The sequence below is a fragment of the Lasioglossum baleicum genome, chromosome 11, assembly GCF_051020765.1.
Source record: "Lasioglossum baleicum chromosome 11, iyLasBale1, whole genome shotgun sequence".
Taxonomy (NCBI): Eukaryota; Metazoa; Arthropoda; class Insecta; order Hymenoptera; family Halictidae; genus Lasioglossum; species Lasioglossum baleicum.
In genome coordinates this window covers 17,566,978-17,588,489 of record NC_134939.1, presented here as the reverse complement: position 1 = coordinate 17,588,489, position 21,512 = coordinate 17,566,978, and the positions used below count along the sequence as shown (strand labels likewise).

Here is a 21,512-nt window from a genome sequence, read left to right as displayed (position 1 = left end):
CCTGTTCTACTTGTAGATCGCAACCAACCAAGATCTTACAACGATCCTGTTCGCTTCTAGACTGAACTCTCTCTCTCTCTCTCCTCTCTCCAGTGCTTCTTTATTCGCAACCTCCTCGATCCCATGATTAATGCGATCGCTCGGCGCTCGATCGCTTTTCTTATAATGGAACTGTCGACGCCGGAAACTGGGACGCACTTAACCTCGAATCCGACCACCGAGCTTTCCGATGTATCAATCTATCCTGTTTACTCTGCCGCGATTTTCGCTAGCCGACTTCACCGCGGTTGATTCGCTTTCTGCGAAATCACCCATCTACTGATAATTAGACAGCAGTGTAAATAAAAATTGTAAAAACATTAGAGGAATTTAAAACTACTGCTATATCGTGTTCAACGCGTATTTTGAAAGAAAATACATTTCTAATTCGCTCCACTTTGTTACGACGCAGGTAGAACATTTTTATTTTGCATGAAATCCGCTGTCTACTAATGATCGATAATTCCGTGTGACATGTATTCTATACAGAGAACTGCAACGCAGTGAGAGTTTACAATTTTACAGTGCTCGAGATCGGAAAGGATTCGAATTTGTAGCCTCATTTCCCGAAAGAATTGTTTGACTTAATTACGAGACTGAAAGAATGAAATTTTTTCATTCATGAAAAATTATTCTAGTTTCTCTGGAATTTGCGTATAAACATCCGCGTCCATTAATCTCGGAGATTGTTAAGAATTAAAGGTGTTGGCAGTTCCCTTTCATTCGCAGCTTATTTAGAATGAAAATTCTATTACACTTTCGCCGAGGCAGCCGCGCCGGCGAAACGCAAAGCGGTTTCCGCAATTTTTCCTCATTTTCTAAGGCGTTCGTAATTAATTCATTCACGCACTTGCACTCGCCCTCAATTCGCGCGAGGCGTTCTTTACACGAGGCTTTTTTATTACACGCTGGAAATTCGAGGAAATATGCTCTCGAGATATAAACAACGAATACGTGTTTGTTGCTGAAACATTCATTTCACGCTGCCATCGAATGCTGTTAGCGCGACAGTGTGAATCGTGCGCAAAACGCACAAGAAGATGGCGTATAAGTAGCATGAGAAAAACGTAAATCGAGAAACGAGCGCTGTTCCCCGCGAACTCGCCATTCTGCCGGATGGTAGAGGGACGCGAATAAATCGGCGAACGGCTCCGTATTAAAATGGTGTGATTTAATACGGTATAGAGCATCCGCGGTCGATCATGGCCCATTCCGATCTACATAAACAGGCGAGCGTAAAGTCGCTCCAACTGGATAATAAAAAGCCAACGGCAATAAAACAAATTCGGAGCAATCCCATCGCGAACGCCCTGCCGATTCGACGGCGTTGCGGTGTCATGGCAATTTACATGTCCGGGGCTTCCCCGATAGTAATGCACGCCGGTAGTAATGCCAAATGGCGCTTTCCCCGCGGGAAAATGTCGAAACCGAGAAACTTTGATCGTAAAAGGGTCTCGAGTGCTCTTGCTCGAAGCGTCGCTGCTATGGGGGCATGGAGTATGGAGTGGCCTCGCAGAATCGTAGCTCGAATCGAACTTTGCCACGGATTAGTCGAAAATTCGGCAACCCTCCCGAGTGAATGTTTTTTTTCCCTACGCCTCTCTTTCTCCTCCTTGCGACGTACCCTCCTTGCGAAGATACAGCTCTTCTTTTAAGTAAAAATACAAAAAAATCATAATACGTCCTAACTTCCTATGACCTTAGTTTTTATGTGGATTTATTCTTGAATGCAATCCAATCTATCTCTTTTATTATCCTACGTATAAAAGTACTAAAAAAAGCCAAGGTCATCGAAATCTCAACACTTGGGTTACTACTTTTACACGTAGGATAATAAAGGGATCGATCGGTTTAAGAAAATAATTGCGTTGCAGTAAAAAGTTGCATTAGAAATATAAAAATGATTTTTTTCTATATTTACTTGAAAAAGAGCAGCAACTTGTCCCAGTTCCCAGAATCATCCTGTACATTCTAATCGCAGTTGGCGATCGGGGCGGCCATGTTTGACCTCTCGCGCGCAAGAAATTCGCAAAGCGGGCCGTCGAATAAGCGAATACCGGCGCGGCGAAGCGGCTGTAAATTTTCGAGGCAACCGATCAAAGTCGATCAAACTTCCGAAGTTCGGAAAGTTCCGGGAGCACGGCCCCATAAGAACACGAAATCGACGTGTCCCGGCTGAAAATGTACTTCCGGTCGGGGCTGCTGGCTTGGCCCGTGAATTATATCCTGGCTGGAGTAATTATATTCCCGTAGAAACCGAGGGACGAACACACTATGCACGCGTGCGTATGTGTGTGTGTGTGTGTGTGTGTGTGTGTGCCACTGTGAAAATATTATCGAAAGAATATGCTATTTCTGGTCCCTTTATCAGCAATGCCGGGCGCGCGGAGCCTTTTTAAAACGCGTTCTTCTGCGTGGTGGATATTCACACGTCCGAGCGAGCACAAAGCTTTTTTCGATCGTACCCGTTCACGTTCCAATTCGGAATTTATGGAGAAACCACGCGCTCTACGGAGAGAGGGAGAGATAGAGAGAGAGAAAAAGAGAATTTGTGTGGCCGATAATTTATGCTCCAAATGACATCGCCGCCGTTTAATTGTGTAATAATATCGGCTCCCCCCAAATCAGTCAGTATTCCGCAACTTTTATCCCGAAATTTTCGACCGGCACCGCGACGTGCCGCGCCGGTTATATCAATCTGCCCTATTTCGGTTACGTTTCGTTGGCGATTCCGGAAGTGTCGCATTTTTTCTTCTAAACGTCCAACAACGCTCCCAATGGCCACCAATGAGTCGATTCAGCCCATCGGCACATTTTCTACAACTCCCCATTTTCTCTAGGCCTCATTAGGGGCGCGATAGATCAGCACGGAGATTAGGGGAATCCGCGAAAGAATCGCCCACCGGGTAATTAATCACTATACCGCCCTGTCCCTCCCCGTCATAGTACCCCTTAATGAAGTTGTGTCTTATTTCATCCAGATGTTCAGATTTTTGTGTCTTAATATTAACTTAATATTAACTTTCACATAAATTTTCGATTTTCCAATTACACTGTCACCAGTCTTTCGCACAGGCGATATAAACGTAACAGTTAAATGAGCACCGTCGAATAGGGTGCAAAGGGTTGGAATTATTTCCTCAGATAATGAAAATAAAATTTTTCGCTGCAAGATAAATCATCCCAATAAACTCGCCTAACCCCCGAGGGTCAGTTCCACCGGCTGCAAGCCTCGAACCCTCTCTACGAGCATCCCCTATTCGCTGCTATCAGCTTATCGCGCATTCGTCGATTCAGCGTGAACGAGAATTGCCTATCACACCGTACAGCAACGCGCAACGCATCAACGAATGATACAGACAACCCAGTCGCAATTTTCCCTGAAAGAAACAGATCGAACCGAACGGCAATTACGGCCTTTAATGCTTCGACATCGAACGGTACTCTGCGACCGAACCTGGGGGATCGTTTGAAAAATCAGAAACACTATTCCCGAACTTTCAAAATCGTTTAGGCGTTTCCTCACACTTAAAAATGATCACTTTATAGTCTTCCAAAAGTTAGCTCCTGTTCAATTAAATCATATCAACAGTTGTGCTAAGTTTCTGTTACACAGAAGTCTATCAATAATTATGAAAGTGATCTATGTCCATATATTTCTTGTTTCGAGATATTTAAAGGAAAAGGAGATATACAACACTAAACGAATTTCGTATAATGTTTGCAATATCGTAAAAATTACATTGAATTAATTTAGTTTAAAATACTGTCATGTGAAATAACTGATAAACTTATTTCTTTGAAATTTTCACTTGGACCGCTTTCATAATTATGGGCACAAGTGTTTTTCACGGAAGACATTTGTATATGTTAAAATATGTAAAAGTGAATTGTTATTCTTTCGGTAACAATCTCTGACAAATTTTATTCGAATGACGCGCAACACTGGTTTCGCATTGTGTATCTAGGCTGCTGGCAGAGTCCTTTCGCGATCCTCCTTTCCCGCTCGACTTGCCAGCGTCGGAGGAAAATCTTGAAAAATGAACGGGGTGGTTTGCTGCTCTGGGGTTAGGGCGCACGAGGGTGTGTGTGTGAGAGAGAGAGAGAGAGAGAGAGAGAGAGAAGCGGACGAAACGGTTTTAATTGGAAGTCGGAGGGGGGAAACAATGGTGGTGGCCCGGTCGAAGCTCCAGATAGGGCGAGGAGACCCATGGCGGGACGAGGGATGTTGTGGAGGGAAAGGTTAGGGGATGGTAGGGAGGCGACAGTGTCGGTGGTGGTTCTTAACCCTCGTGTGCTCGTTCTTCGCCCCCTTTACCGATGCTACGTACATTTTCACGCGAGCGTACGGCCCCCTACACATGTTAATAGTACCTCACTCGCGGCGAGAGCTAACGTGCCTGCACGGTGGTCCTGCAACCCGCACCAACACCTGCGAGCACCATGATATTTGTCCCCCCTTTACATCTTGGACCGGGCAGCTTCTCTCGCCGACAGAAACTGCGAAATGACGCTCGTTCTTACAGAGAATCACTTCGAGAGACTAATTGGTCCCTAACCCTCATAGACATAATTGCAGGCCGAACAAACTTATTGACAAAATAGCATACATTCGTTTCTAACCCTCGTCAAATTTATTTTTACATATGGACAAGTAATGCCGTCATCCATATATGGAAAATTAGTCAACGCGTTAATACGAAAGTGGTGTAAGACAATATTTGTCTGTTTTATAAACCATATTATTTTGTTGGTCAACCTTTCGATGCGTGACGCCCTCACCGATTTTCATGATTTTTGGATATGTCATAGAAATCAACATTTTCAACAACTTTCCCCTTTGCATGTTCGTGTCTTTGCACAAAACTATCGGTAAATGTAGGTTACAAGTAAGCTTTATTCTCCTATAAGCTTTCACTGAACGGTAATTATTGTAATTAAAATGTAAAGGATCATATACAGGATCTCGAAAAGAAGGCATAGTCTAAAGTTGGTTGAGAGATTGGTTTTTGAAATAATAAGCTCAATGTATTCAATAAACAATTGTTTCAAGATTCGATTTTCCTCGAAGGATTTTCAAGGAAAAAGTTGTTTAAAATGTTCAGTTCTATGACACATCTATGGATACACGTTTTACTTAATTCCTCATTATACATTGATCAGCTGTCCCAACTTGTAGCATGTTCGCTTATTCCCGTAAAAATTGATCGAAATTGACCGGAGGTGTGGACGGGGGTTAAATTCGTTCCCTATTAGAATTCACGCGGTTCTGGAATAGAGAGATAAAAGAAAGCAGCCCACACAACTGCCCGAGACGAGGCAACGAACGAGGCTGGGCACCGGTGCTGCGTTCCTTCCTGCCTCGAACGGCTATCGAATTTCGCGGCGAGGAAATACCGCGGAAAATGGAATTAGCTTCGTTGATCCGACACCAGTGGGAACCCGGCGAATCAGGGCTTCTGGGGTTTGATAATATGACCCGAGAAGGGATGATCGGCCTCTCTGATCAAAGAAAAATTAGCCGAGAAGCCGCGTATCGCTCGCAATTATTTTATCCACATATTATATTAACTTGTACGAACGTGCCTTGTGTCTCAATTCCTCGCTCTACGATAGCTCCACCTTTGCATCCACAATTGCATTTACAATGATTACACCTTGTCTGTCGTTTGTAATTTCCTAGGAGAAACAGAAAATTTACATCAATTCCGCTGTCACATTTTTTACAGGTTTAGTATCCGTATCGGGGAAATAGAATTTCAGTTAGATAGAAATGAGTAGACATGAAAAAAAGAGGATGCTGTGTGTTACAGAACCAGTCTGTGCATGGTGCTTGGTAGCTGGCGCCATCTGCGTCGAGGTTCTACGTCCTGAACTCCTACTTTCAACCGTGCAGACTTGTAGGATCAACAAATCATTTTTTACGGAATTCGTTCGCGTAAAGATTCATCGCTTTTCGTGAAAATTTGTAATTTCCTTTTGATCGGGTTCGAATTCGCGATTCTCGTCCAAAGAAAATGCGTCGAATCGAAATACTAAAGAAAAATGGTTAAAACGGGGGAAGCTTTCGTCGAAACAAATTTAACCCGGGCTTTAATCGATCGTATCGATTCGAAAGCGGCGGGGCAAGATAGCAGAGCTCGCAGCTGCTTGTAATTATAGCCGGGAAATCGGGCGAGGGAAGAGGCTCGAGAAGACGAAAATTCGCGGTGGCTCCTTTCCGAATCGGATCCCGTTCGAGCACGCGTGCTCGACTGGACCTTAGACGAGCAGCTTGATTCACGAGTCAAGGCCCCGTTTTACTTTTCCTCCGGTCGGTGTTCTCTTCCCACACCTTTTCACTGAGATCCAAGCGACAAGCGGAGCGTGGAAAAGTCGTGGCGGTGGTCTCCTCGCGAGGAATTTTTCCAGTGGGACAGAAAGGGGGATCGAAATCAAAGGAGCGGCGGGCCCGTGTGAATTCGAGTGTGCGTCTGGGATCTTTAAGCGCGCCATACACGCGCGCGACTCGCTTTTTTCCGCCCCTTATTCTCCTTTTTCTTCCATTTTTTCCCCTCGTTCAGAGAACGAGAGAGAGGGAGAGAGAAAGAGGCGACCGGGAAAAAGCGCGACGCGGCGACACGCTCGACTTCCGCTCATGACCGATTAACGCCGATTAAAATTTAGTGACTCGTGAAATTCGAGCGTTATTACTTTCTCGCTCCTCTCTGTGTCCGCCTTTGTTCTCCGTTTGTTTTCTCCGCCAACGATCGCGGTAATCGCACCGAACCGCGTCTTCGATTGACTGGATGTTCCAAGAATATCCGATTTTTCACTGCGGAGCAACCCTCCCGCGGCTAACAGCGATTTTATAGTTGGCGCGATATTTCTGCTGGTACTACAAGTTTTTAAAGAGCACTGCAAGTTCCGACGTCCTTCTCACAGGCCCCAGAGTTTTCGACGATGCAGCATTGCCTTACAGGTCTGCGATGACATCGATAATTAATAATTGCGTAGCTTCGGCGGGTAATTAAATTCTGGGACGGGTTCAAAGTATCGCGGGACACCCTATAAATGCGAACGATGCCATAGTAAGAAGCGAGCCATTAGAAATCCCGGTTCGAAAGTTCTGGGTAGGGATCGGCTTGCCCGCTCGCGCGTTCTTAAATCACCGCTTTCTTCACGTAGGTGAGCTAACGGGGCCGGCGCGGCGCGGCGGCTGGCTGCCTCCTCCGCAAAGCGGAAGGGCTTTAATTAATAGTTAGACCCCGCGCTCTCAGATTCTATATCACCGGATTACGTTATGGTCTCGGGGCCGAGGGCTCCACAAGCCGCAGCTGATCACTGAACGTAGATATCGGCGTCGGACGATAAAACGCGAGAGAGGAGGGAAACCAAGGCGAGCCGAGAGATCGTACGATTCTTATCGATTGTTAATGGCACCGATTAACGAGTGCCGATGTCAAAAGCACGCCGGGGCTTGTTAACGCCCACGTGTCCTTCCCTCTCCTTCTCCAACCCTTCTCCACCTCCCCGTTAATTAATTCCAAGCGCGAAGCCTGTATCCTCCCCCGGTTGAATATGAGCCCCGTCGTTTCGCGTTCGGATCGCGGATTTATGAACGCGGAAAATGGAAACGCGTCCTACTTCGTCGTCGAGGAATAAATCGCCTCGTATAGGAAATTGCATTAGCCCTCCCCCGTGTTCCTCTTTAATGCCGCCGACGCTTCCGCGAACGCGAAATACAACGCGAATTCTGTCCGAGCACACGCGCAATAAACTGCACCCGAGTACAGATGTAAAGGGAACCGGTCGAGCAGTGAAAACCAGAAACAGCGAACCGTCTACATCCAAGAGAAACACCTTCGCTTTTCATCTTGAAATTGTTCCAAAAAGATTCTGCAAGATTCGTAAAAGTGTTACTCTAAACATCGCGAATATTCGCGAATACTACACCTTGCCGTATCATATTCATTAGAGTTGCAGTGATTAAAACGTTTTTATCCCGATAAATGTCGCAGAAGACATTGATTTCAATGCTCAAATATATTCATTAGAAACGAATCAAATTTGATTCCATCTAAAAAGAAAGGCGTAACATTCATATTTGGTAGACTTTGTTTAAAATCTTCGTCACGAGTGTGACTCGTTCGAATACGGCAAGGGGTTAATTTTGTCTGTCGCAAAAAAGCTGCATCAGAATTTTATAAAAGAGTGCACTGCCTCGTTGGAGAAATGGCTAGCGTGTGGTCGCGAATCCGCAGAGTGGTGCACGGCGTTACTTAACGTTACATATTATTACACCGCTGTTATCGTTGCGTTAAGTGTTCGAAGTTACGGGCCGCGTGGTGCCGCGCCGGCGCGGCGCGGCGATCTGTCACGTGTGGAAAAAGTGTAAAATGTTGGGCATTACGAGCTATATGGGTCAACGATCTGCCTAACCGTTGAACGCGACGTTCTCTGAAAAAATTCCTCGACGTTTTTCAAACGATCGATAATACATAATTTAAAAGAGTTGCGCGAATGTTTCTATTTTCGCTGGTAATTTTCTCGGTAACATTCGTTCGAATTTACGGAAATCCACAAATCCCCATTTGCCACGCTTCCTCGAATAATTAGGAAGATCCGTTTAGATGGCGAAGCTGGTCTAGGAACACTTTGCGAGGTCCACAGAAATACCACGGTGCAACAAGCTGCACGCGCCTACGCGCATCTGTCGCTTTCAATTAATTTTCGCGCGAAGGTTGCCCACTCGCCGCGCCGCCTCGGTTTGTTGCTCCCTGCGGCTCGCTAAACTAACAATACGGATTGTTCGCCGCCGTCTCCGCTCGCCAAACGCGAGAAGAAAATGTTGGGACTTTCACTTCGTGATTCACGGCGATTGCAAATTCGAGAAACACCTAAACCTTCGATTCGGTCACTTGTTCGTTCAACATTAAAGTACTATTTCCGCATTTGACCAGTTAACTGCGTTCGATGTGTATACATGTCATTGCTTCGTTTTAATTCTGTGGGGATTTTTAAAACTAAATTTAGCAGTTAAGAGGTTAACGATATCTCCGAGGTCCTTATAATACCTCCGCTCTAAAAAGAAGAGAATGATGCCCTACTGATCCAGATACATACAGCGATGCAGAGTTCCGATTCGAATCGGGACGCACTCAACGCGCAACCATTCAATCTACAGATTATTTAATCTGAAGTTTGCTGGCGTAGAAATAGAACGTAAAGTGACGTTCTCGAGTTTGATCGTCGGTGACTATGTCAAGAGCGAAAGCCATGATGCGATGCCGTGATCGCTTAACACGCGGCTGTGTCTTTTCGCGGGGCAACGAAGCGCAATCCTCTGCTCAAAAGCGCCGAACCGTGATCCGAGGCTCGCACCCACGCAACCTTGCCAAGTTGCCAGTTGACAAGACCGTTTTGTTTCAACGAGCAATTTATCTGCTCGCCGCTCATTGTAACAGGAATATCCTGAGTTCACCGACGACGCGCTGCGATGGTGATTCATTGGCGATGCACTGCGTCACCGTTCAAATTGCGAATAATCGTTAACGCTACATTCGACACTTCGTGATTCTCTCGCCGTGTTAATTGAACGTACCGTTTGCGTTTGAGCGCGATTGTCCAGGGAAATCGGGCCTCGATAATCTGTTTAGGCGGATCGAATCTCGCCCGCCGTTATTCGCGGTGCGTCATAAAAATTGACCGTGTTCGATGATGATTAGACAGCGGATTTGATGCATTTATGGCAAAAATGTGTAGGTGTAATTCAAAACAGTGAAAACATTAGAAGAATCGAATATATTGTAACAATATTTTCCACCTGTTAAACAGATTAAGAAAGAAAATCAATTTCTATTTCACTCCAGTTCGTTGTGATTCAGGTAGAACATTTTTATTGGGTGTCTCGGAATTTTTCTACGTTCGTTCGGGCGACGCGCATTTCCATGTAAAATAGACGATTTTGGATAATCGATAAAGATCGTGTTGACGTTTTTAGATACATACTACGAGGTTGCAAGTTGTTCGGACAAATCGGTGACATCGATTTCATAGCCGGAAGAAAGAGGATCCCTTTGCTCGTCGTGCAACGAGTAGAAACACACTTCCGAATCAGGACTGTGAAGACATCTTTATTGTACTTCACATTGAATTTTCGAGTATGAAACTGGAACGTTGTTCTCCGACTCGCTTTCTCGCAGGATCGTTCGCGAAAGCATCTCTGGCGGTTGTTAAAATTTTCATAGGCCTTGTGCAGGGCGCTGAGAGTGGCCAACGGATAAGGCATCCTGTCGGAAAGGCTCCTAACAAGCGTAGAAAGTATCCGCGTCCCGATTATAACATTTCGCTCGGCGAATCGCCCACCATCATCGCTCGCTCGCGTCTCTACGCAGATAGGATCGAACAGCGATAATGGTCGGACACGTGGGCGAGGAACGAGTCGGCTGTTTCTCGGCTCGGAAACAGCAAAGAGGCTCCCATTGACGTTAGCATACATGGTCAGAAGACGAGCCTGTCGGTCTTGTATTAGCGTTTATCGCACGCGAACGAGCATGGAACCGGTCGGTCGGCTGGTCGTTTCGAGAGACAGCGGGAAAGAGAGCCGCGCCTGCTGGCTTGCCTTTGCCTTTGCCTGTCTGCCGGCGCCTGGCGCACATCTCTTACTCGCGATGTTTCAGTTTCTCGCTATTCGCCAAAAAAAGAGGACAACCGCGGGCATTAATTATTCCACCGCTCGTTTCCGACCACGTGGATTACACTCCGCGGAGAGAGGCTGCAATCCCTCTCGATAAATCGCTTCGCCACCAGACCTTGGGATCCCCTGAATATTGGATTAATTCGGGTAAACGACGCGTCGCGTCGAACCCACCGACCCACCGATACAATTAGATCACCGTTGCTCGCGCCAAAATCATTTTTATAGGCACGTTCTACATTTTAAGTCGCGTCACAAATTCTCAAGCTTTTTCCCAGGCGAAATCAATTTATGTACATGGAATAGGTACAAATTTAAAAATATCGTGCAGTTCATAACAAATTTTGAGGCTTCCGTTCGCAGAATGTGATCACCCGAAAGTTGGATAGTGGAGAAGACCGGATAATGCAGGGTGGGATCGTGGGCAGCTACCCCAAAGATCGTCTTATACGACCTCGTCGGGCCTCCTCCCAATATCCACGATCTGCCAAACGCAGAAACCCTCTTTCTCTTTCCTTAACCTTCCCTTCTGCTTCATCTCCTCCCTTCATTTTCCTTCCCTCCTCGATTCTTCCCTCTTTTACGACGTTCGTCCCTCGGCTGTCCCATCGAAACGATTACCGCATCGATTTTAACCTTGGCTTTGCGGATTTAGTTTTGGCCACGTTCCTCCGACGACGATGTCTCCCGTCCCGGGACGCGGACGCCTATTCCTCCGGAAACGATTCCTCTTCGACGGGGAGAACGAACATGGCGGATACACGAATTAACCTGAAGTTTCGCAGGAAAGCACGGGGAGTCCTGTCGCTGCGAATTATTTCACCGATCTAGCCGCTCCCGAGGTGTAAAAATTGTTCCGGGCAATTTGACCTGAATTTATAATATCGGAAACTCGTTTGAATAATTACGTTTTTAATACTGAAAGCGTTGTGAAGTTTTAAATGAAAATATGCAAGGGGTTCGATCGGAATGGTTGCCAGCGCAGCGATGCAATCGAACGAAAGAACGAACGTTCGAGGATCCGAGAAGGTTATCGCCTGATCAAGATAATTCGTACTTCTGATGGCGATTAGCTCTCGCTCGAAGCTCGGTCGAAACTCGTTTCGTTCTGAATTGGCAGCGATCGGTGCAGCTGCACGTGAATATCATCATCAGAGTGTCAATAGATACAGGGAACGATGGTAGCCAGCAGCAGCAGGAGCAGCAGTGGTAGTTGCAACCCTGACTCGACCACGCGATGCCTTATTATGTAAATTTAATGACGTCGACGATTCGATGCACGCGCTCGCCCGCCCGTTCGTTCGTTCCCATGGACGTGGTCGCGCCTGCGTGTGACCGGGGCTTAAGCTTTCCGCCCCGGGAACACCTGATAAACCGCGCGACATTTGGAAATGTCAGCCTGATAAATACCGGCGGCCTCCGCGAATTTCTTACGGAAAGGAAAACGTCACCGGAGTCACTTTGCCCTACAACGACACACTATTTTTTCCCACAATCTTCTCGCGGAGAACACCTGCCGAGAACTTTTTAAACGACTACGGTCACGGACAAATTTTTACTTGGAAACACTCTCTACCGACGAGATTAACCCTTATATCGATAATCAACATTTTCTGCCTTCTAAAAATTGGAAACATCAGAAAATTGTATCAAGTGTAGATTTCAATCCTCTTAACGACATTGGACCTTTTTTAAAATCATCAATGTACCAGATAAAAAATTGCGTGCTGTTTAAGGAGAGGATTTTATGCGGTGCAAATTTGATTTGAAATAAAGTCGTAAAAAGTCATACAACTCGATTGTTTGAAAAATCGCCAAAGATCATAGAACAAAATGTGCTAAAACTTCTTCTGAACGGTAAAAAAATTGGCTTTCATGTCCCCTGGAGAAAACGAAATGACTTTCCGAACGACCTAATAGAATTTGTTCATTTTCGCGTGACGTTTTCCCGAGTTTCACTTTGTCCGGAGGTGCGCTGCGTAAAAAGCGAAACGAGTGGTTCGAAAGCAAAGGTGTCAGCTATTGTTCTGGCAGGATCAATCACGAGGTTGGCGACACAGTGAATCGCCGGCTAAACGGAAGTTTCCCTTCCACAGGGTTCTTAAAACCGGCGAATGTGTTGCTCCGGGTAAAATCGATCCGCGCTCGAAATAGAGAGGAGGCTTTTATCACGCGAACAGAGCGGTCCGATCGCTGGATAAGCCGAGATTTTGTGGTGGTAATCGATACACGCGGTCTAGAGCCCTGGCGCATGAATTTACACGGGGATAAATTTAGCGTATAGCGATTTGCATGCGCCACGGTGATAAGTGCCGTCGTGGCTGTTTCAGGAAAATACGTGCGGCCCCGTCGCGATGCGATCCGATGCGTCCATCGGAGCAGCAACTCCGTCATCTAACCTTTCTTAATTGCTGGCGAGCGATTCTTTCGAACTTTCATCGCTACCAGCCGACGACGTTATGATTTATTAACTTACTGCCTCGTCGAAACGTCTAGAACCCTGCCCAAGCGAGATTTCGAACGTAAAATAAGCGAAAAAGCACCGCATGTTGCGTGTCCACCTTGAGCGATCGGCTCGGGTCATGAATAACTTCCGCCGGAGACGTTGAAAAATTATTGAATAATTGCCAGCTGTTGATAATGACGGGCACAGTTCGGTAGAGCAACTATTGTTCAATCTTAAAATCCACGATTCAGAAATTCTCATTGTAATTTTCCATCTCTGCGAAATAAATTCGGAAAGTCGATGCTGACAGGCGATGCCTGTTAAAAATTAATTATTGCGGCTTTTGTGATGTAGAGATTGACACTTTCTATACATAGAGTCTACAGGGGAACGGTAGACTAAAATTTCATTCTACATACATATTATAAATATCGATCAGGTCGGGAAATGTTTTCGTGACTGAGCTGTTCCATGTATGAACGTTTCATACACATAACCACTATATTTTGGTCCCAAGTGACAAGAAGCCTGTTCTTCGCTGAAACATCGAGGCGCAATAAAGATATCCGAGAACACTTGCAGCGATCGCGCATGAATACACCCATGACCGCAGCTTTTAAATTTAAAGCACTTCATAAAGATTGATTAAGGTTATTCAATAATTTCAGTGTACACTGTCGAGATAAATATAAAATCCGGAATTACTCCGTTTCTATTTCTATTTGCAATTTGTTAAAAGAAAAATTGCACGAGCCAACGTCACCGATAAGAGAACCGAGTATAAAAATACAATTTCATTCGACCCGATTTTTGTTTCTACGGTGGACGCAACAGAATTCCGATTCACCGGCTCGAAATCTCGTGAAATTTTCGCCTACGGGGTGGTCCGTCTATTTCCTGCTTCGACGCATGAAAAATTTCAACGCGTCACGATTTGGAAAACGTCAGCGTGACAAATACGTTCGGCGTGATAATGCAGTTGCGTGACACCACCTTGCTACTCCGAAGGGATGTTTTCTTCATTCTGCTCTTTTTTTCTAGGTTAGCGGGGGATGCAATCAATTTCAGTCAAAAATGCCCCGTTTTATTCTTTTCGTAAGGCGCGGCACGTTTCTTCGTGCACTATTTTCTGGGCGCGCCATTCGAACGTTATTTCCAACTGTCAAAAATGTACTTTCCGACCTAGACAGAGACAAATTGGGGGACGCCCTCGATCTGTCTGTGTGCTTCAAAATTAATTTTCACGATCGCGAAATTTCTCGCCGTTTGCTAGACTCCAAATAAATATCATCTACCAACATACGCTAGACGGAAAACCTGAGCGACAAGTGGGAAAAGTGGCGAAAATTTCCCGAAAACTTCCCTCGTTAACGGTTAACAATGAACAACAGCTTATTTGCATAATTAACAATGATCCTGAGCATTACTATGAATTGATAGAACAGCGCAGAAGAGAAAATCCATTAAAATTAACAAACGTGAATGTGTCATTTCATTAAAATTTTTGTTTCTAAGAAAACTCGTAGTTTTTCATTGCGTAAGTCATTTATTGATTCAAACTTTAAAAACAACCTTTTCGAGCGAGATTCACACGAAATTTCGCGTTCATAATAAATTTTCATTAATAGACTAATAAAATTCTAAATTAAAATGTTCCATTATACAATATAAACATATTTTTTAACTGACTTGGATCACTTTCATAATTATGCGCACAAATGTTTACAATCACAGACGTATCTCTTCGACGATGAAGAATTCTTCTAAATAAAGACTCGAGAATAATAATCTGATCAGATGAAATTAATACACGTACACACATGTTCCAACAAAGGCGTCCTTATCTCCTCTATATTCTCGAAATTATCCAGAGTGACCGATGCTCTCGGCAAAAACGGAAAACTGGATCGCCGGCGAGTCGCCGACATCGCTTCCCATACTTCGACGGAGGAAAACAGACGAGCATGACACCAGGCTTTGCAATAATGATCGGCGCGGTGTAAAAACCTGGCAATCAGGGAGGATCAGAGGTTGCCGCGTACCTGTCGTTCCCGATGGCGCAATAAACCGTGAAAAGAGAATTACAGGAGGCGTAAGAAGAAGTCGTTGGGACGGTTCTCGACAATGATCGGTGCTTGCCGATCGCGCCGAATATGGCCGGTCACGTGTAATTCCTCGCGGAACCGCGTCCGGTAGAGGAATCGGTGGAAAGAAATTGGCGCGAACGACGTCAGAGAAAATCCTGCACGTCCTGTAGACCGCACGGACTGGTTTCCGGACGGAGAAAAACTCCCTCGTTCGAAGAGGATACGAGAGGGAAGAGAGGGCAGAGAGGGCAGAGAGCGGCGCAGCACGTCACAGCAGGGAAAGGGCGAGAGAGGGAATAGAAGAAGAGAGGGCTGGGTAAGGGCGATGGGAAGGCAAGGGACGCAAGAATACCACCCACCTCGACCACCACCGTAGCAGTACGTGTACTCGTTATAGTCCATGGACGGCCTCTTGAGTAATCCCTCGCTCGGCACCAGGTCCAGCAACGCCGTGGGATCGCACATCGAGACGAACTTCCCGTGATCCTCCTTGGTCATCGAGCGAATAACATGTTCCCGATCCTCTCCCCGGACTCGCTAACCACCCACGAACGATCCTCCCTCGACGGGAGCTCCTGCATGCACTCACGCACTGCACTCGCAGTTCGAAATTTACCACCCCAATTCAACTGACAATGAGTGAGCCGAACGACCTATGTTTCCTCGTTATAAATCGCAACATACGATACCAAGACACAAACACACTGCACAGAGAGTACGAAAACAAAGGAACAAAGCGGAATAAAAAGAACCGGCGCGGCGCGGCGCGGCGCGGCGCTTCTTCCCAGACGAATCGGCCAACAGATTTGATCACGGAAAGTTTCCGGCGACGAATATTCCAGACATTTGCATGCGCACCCTCGCCGGCTGGCCACGAGGGCGGATTTGCACGTAAACGGGCTTGCGGCGACTCAAAGCGCAACTAATAGCAACTTTTCTGATGCTGGCGGTGTCTTCGCGATCATTTATAGATCACTCTCACCCCCTGACAGAAAGAAAGACACGTCTGGACGGATTTCCTTCCGGACGGAATTCCGGCTGATCGATAGCTAGTATCCTCTTTGCTGGAACTCTCACCTCATCACTGTTTCGGATGCACAATATTATCAGCGCGCCGGCCGACGCGACGCGACGTTGGGTCAGCAACGTCAATATCGCGCGAGTTCACTCGGAGCACGTGGACCGGATCCGGTGGATAAATGCACCAGCACCGAGAGATACACCGCGTGCATCCAAGTGATCGGATCGGATCGATTCGAGACGCGTCGCGCGTTCAGGGATCGAGTGGATACGATTCTCGCTCTAGGGGCGAGTTTCCCCTAAACTCTGCTCGACCCTGCCGTGTATCAAGCTAAAGACGAACCGTACGCTTGCGCGGTTACTGACAGACTGAGGATACAGGGCCAGCACCGATGACTCCCGACACTGTGGCGGATGGAGCCGAAAGAAGAGAGGGGGCAAACGAGCGGCGGCCAGATCTTTTGGAGTAGGGGTGGCCCGACGTTCGTTCGGGGGCGGATGGAAATGGAAAGGGTGGGAAAAGGGAAGAGGGGAGGTCAACAGCCGGTCCTCGACGATCACCGCGACCACTACTTCACCGATCCTGCATCGGATAGCGTCGATCCACACCGCCACGCGATACGAACGCATCCACATATCGCGTCGATTTCTTTCGATACTCTGCCATAGATCCCCCCGTTCCAACTGGTCCGACTGGATCCACAGATTAGATCCCCAGTGCCCCGGACGTCGAGCTTTTTGCCAAACGAATTGTACTCGCGTCCGTCGATTTTTTATCCCGCTTTCTGGTCGGATTGAGTGACAGTGTCGGTGAGCATTCGATTCGGTTAGTTCATTTGGTGTGAGACAGTCGTGTGGGTTGTCGAGACGGTTGTGGGATTCTCGAGCTACTTTGTCTGAAAATCATGTATGCCCTGGCCCATTTTTGTGTTCAGTTATTTCAACATTTTTAACACGCCAAACGTCGCGTAAATTTGGTGTGTTTCATTTATTTCATTCATAGAAATGACCAGCAGCGTTAGATTGTTACTGGATAACAAAGATCGCACGCAGCACCATAATCTAGTTCATTTCGGCAGTAACGAATTTATGTATGATGCTATTAATTTTATGATTTTGCAGCAATACAATGGCGCCGGTCAGACCACCATGGCATTCATGTATCAATAGCAATGCTTGAATAGCAATTTTCAACCGAAGTATTCGTAGAATTCAATTACATTGAACATTGTGCCGATTCGATTTCAGCTCTATTATCATTCGGGATTCATTTCAAAGAGATGTTTCTAAAATTGTCTAGAAAATTCGGAACGATCCCATAAAGGAATTGTACAGCAATAAACAAGCTTGAATACGACAGCGAGAAAGAGAACTCAACGCGTGTAATCAGACACAGAGAGTCTCAAAGATTCGCCAAGTAGTTTTATACGAGCAATTATGTTTCACGCCTCGTTCCGCTTGATTTTCATTCGGGGTCGTTTTGCTCGCACCTGTAGTCTCGAAGACTGCGAACGACTTCCACGAACGATGTAGAGCCGGTATCGCGACCAAATCCCGTAGCCACGGTGAAAGTCGAAGGTGGTTCGCAGTCTCCTCGGTACCGAGCTGTTGCGTGATCTTTTCTCTCTCTCTCCCTTTTCTGCTTCTCTCTCTTTTTCCTCCCTTTTCTTTTCTTTTCTTTTCTTTTCTTTCATCCTTTCTTTCCGTCTTTCTTCCGTGCCGTTGGCAGAGAGAGGAGTTCCTCGCGAGAGACAGGTCGGTTGTTTTTGTAAGAATAAATTCTACCCGGACTCGTTTGGAAGCGGAACGATCGGTCGAGACTCGCTCGCTCGAGAACGCCTCCGCGACAAGCTGCGATAAATTGACTTGTCGCGGAAGCGTTCCTCTCGATGCGTCGCGGGAAACCTGACCCTCGTATGCAGAATTTAAAAACACACGGTCGTTTTTGTCCTCCGATAATTTTCTCCGACGTATCGGCCACGGAAAACTACTTCGAGAGACTTTTTCCGTTCCGTCTCCTACACGCGAAACAATGCGTAATACTCGTCACATGGTGTCGACAATCCGTATTTTCTTCAAACCTTCCGACGGGAAGTTCGTGTTCTTGAAGAAATTTTGAATATTTGAAATTTGTGGCGCTGGAAATTTAGAGATATCTCGTTCATAGCATCGTTTTTTTCGACATCGTGGAAGCGAAAACGAGATATCTCTCGTCGACGGTAGTGAAAGGGTTAAAGGAACGGTTTGATTTTACGATCGTTCGTACCTAATGTATTCGCGTTCGTACACACGGCGAGACGACATTTAATCGATTTAGTGCTCGCACGACCGTAGCGTAATTAACAGAGGAGAGTCTCATCTTCATCGAAATAGAAACTTGCCATTCATAAACAGTGGTCGCATTGAGCGTGTCGGGATATCGATAGCGTTATCCGCAGCGAACCGCCGATAACCGAAGAGTTATTAACGTCATTTGCCCAGTCTTGCGCGTCCGTCCCGGTTTTTGACATCGCGCTCTTCTTATTATTAGCGAGTGAAGCTTTTATCAAGTGGCTGTCGGTTGATAGCACGGCCAGAGAGGAGAGTCGACGTCTTCTTTTTTGTCGGTCTTTCCTTTCGCTTTGTTGCGAGCAGCAGCACCACCACCAGCAGCACAGAGTTCTTTCAATATTTCCAACGGGGTCTGCCCCATTCATGGAATTTACAGGCAACTTAATGCCCTCGTAATGCATCGCGAATTAATGCGGCCCAGCAACCAGAGAGAGAGAGAGAGAGAGAGAGAGAGAGAGAGAGAGAGGGGAAATAACGAGTCAATGATTAGTATAACGAGATTCGAATGGACCGCTCGGATACGCGATCGTAAACAGTCTACTCTTTCCTTTTCGGACTGTTCGGGGAGTTAAGAATTACCAGTTTCATCACAATACTGTGCTTTCGCTTTCTACACAATTCCATTGCTTTATACATTGTCAGTGGATTGCGGATGTTTATGCAATTTTCAATTTTTAAGAAAACTGCATGAAATGAAATCCAATTTTTAATACGAACCACTGCATTTTAAAATAACAGTTTTTTCGTCCGCAGTAATACGTACAAAATGTTATCGATTTTATTTTTGTGAATTTTTTTCTGTATTCAGAACACGTAATTCTTCCATAAAATGAATCCAAATATTATTTCATGATAAATTAGGAATAATATTATAATAAGGTACAGAGTTATATATATATATATACACCCTACATCGTGTTCTTGCCTCGCATGCTGATTTTTGTGATAAAAGTATCAAATCCGCGGTCCAATAACAATAAGTAAATGGCTGGCGGAGGAATTTTGTTTAGCTAAGGGACGAGAATAAATTGCTATTGTTACTGGCCGTATAATAAATGCGATGCAAAGGAGGGCGCGAATAGAACGAGATTGCCAAAGAAAGTGTATTCTGTTTCGTAAATACGCGAACCCTATTATAGATTCGGAGGGTTCCGGATGATCCATCACAGCGTTGGCCTCGAGACGCGATCATCTCTTCAGGGGGTTAGTAAACGCAATTCTGCTTGCAAGAACTTTCAATAGCAAAGACGGAAGAGGGATACCGAGTGAAACGGAGAGTCAGAGAGAGAGAGAGAGAGAGAGAGAGAGAGAGAGAGAGAGAGAGAGAAATATCTGTCGGATTTCATAAATTATACGAGCGATTCGCAGGATCTTACCGACCGCCGTGCTTGTTATCGTTCTGACCCATTTCCGGCAGAAATTACGCGAACTACTTTCATCTACTTCTTCATCCCCGTTCTGTGTCGACTCGTCGCGTCTTTGCTTACACTGGTATGCGTGAAATGTTTATACCTGTGTTAACGTTACAAGTTAAGGTCTAAAGAAATGTGAAAATTATTCGATACGAGCCACGATTGACCCCGGGGGTGTGTTTCGGCTACAAAATGAAAGCGAACGACATGATAAAAATATAAATTGCCGGTTTCACGTAACGGTACAGATCGTATAATTGGTTAATGCAGCGATTCAGTTAAAAATTGTCTGTTTCACGCTGTACTCCACATAAAAATCTATAGGAGAGGGTAATACATGTTTTATTCCCCCGAGCAGAGAATGGTTCTCGTTCCTCGAGGTTGAATTACTATAGCACCGGTAGAGCATCAAGACCGGCGCGTTCCGAATACCCTAAACGATCTTTAGGTCCCTGCCGAAAACCAGTCGGTTTTCCTCGAAAAATCGGAACGGCTGGGGGATCGTCCCTGTCGCGATACAACAGCCCCCGTGACCGAGTAAAGTAGCGAGAAAAGGAATTGGGTCGTGCGAATGAAAATCGGTCAACGGACTCTGTTCCCCGGAAAATTGAAAATTTTCCCGCAATCTCGCGGTACAGCGGATACGAAATTGTTTTTTTCTGTTTTCCTTCGCGGTGTATTTTTTTTTATTCGCCACGGTATTGAAACGAAGAATTTCGAGGGTTTAGCGAACAAAGCGGCATTAGTTTTAATCCACGCCGGGGGAATACCTTTTTTTTTTGGACTGCTACCGTTGCAACACCGCGCGATTCCGCGGTGCATATTGCGCTCTTTATTCCTCTGCTTAATCAATCCCACGGTAATAACGTTTTTCAACTACTGCAACCCGTTCTACCGGCTCGCCGAACAAAAATTAACGCGCTGCTCGGAAGGCGGAATTCTACTTATGCGGTTCTGCAATTTCGTTTTAACATAGTTTAACATAGATACAAGTGTACTGCCCATTCGGATCATAAATTCGAAGTTGCAAAATATGAAAGAATACCTTATGTCCATTGTTATAATAATATTAATCCTGTATTACAAAAAAGTATTGCATTGTCATCCAGTTCTGACAATGAGCCATGTTTAAAGTTACAAGTCTCTAGCTCATCCGAACGTTAGTTTAGGTTGAAAATCAATTGCAAAATTTGTACCGAACAAACAAACAGACAGACAAGAAAGCGAGTTAACAAACACGTGGTAAAAAGAAGAATTCTTGCACACTGTTTCTTTATGCAACTTCAGAGAGCATTGCCACCCATGTGGCCGATGGTAGGCCGCGTTTCCATTTCCATGGGAAGATGCGGACAGTGGATGGAGGGAGGGGGGCGGTAAGCCTTGGACGGGAAAAACTGGGAAAGCAGGGTAATCGTCGTATCTTGGACGAGTTAATGTCTTTATAGGAAGCTCGGCGGGAACACAGGCGACCCTCTATCCGCGCTAAATCCCTTTAATCC

At 45.8% G+C, this 21,512-nt stretch overlaps 1 protein-coding gene across 24 annotated transcripts in view; it reads right to left on the bottom strand.

The window, feature by feature from the left end:
* Positions 1 to 21,512, bottom strand: part of Ten-m (teneurin transmembrane protein Ten-m) — a 534,210-nt gene that overhangs the window by 33,859 nt on the left and 478,839 nt on the right. For 10 of the 24 annotated variants that reach the window (XM_076433904.1, XM_076433902.1, XM_076433908.1 and 7 more), the window contains one exon: positions 5,626 to 5,718. The exons of 11 other annotated variants lie outside the window; for them this stretch is intronic. In XM_076433904.1, the coding sequence (XP_076290019.1) occupies positions 5,626 to 5,718 (93 nt within the window). Of the gene's footprint in view, positions 1 to 5,625; positions 5,719 to 15,609 lie in introns of all 24 variants that reach the window. 3 more of the 24 variants (XM_076433913.1, XM_076433927.1, XM_076433911.1) reach the window with 2 other exon arrangements.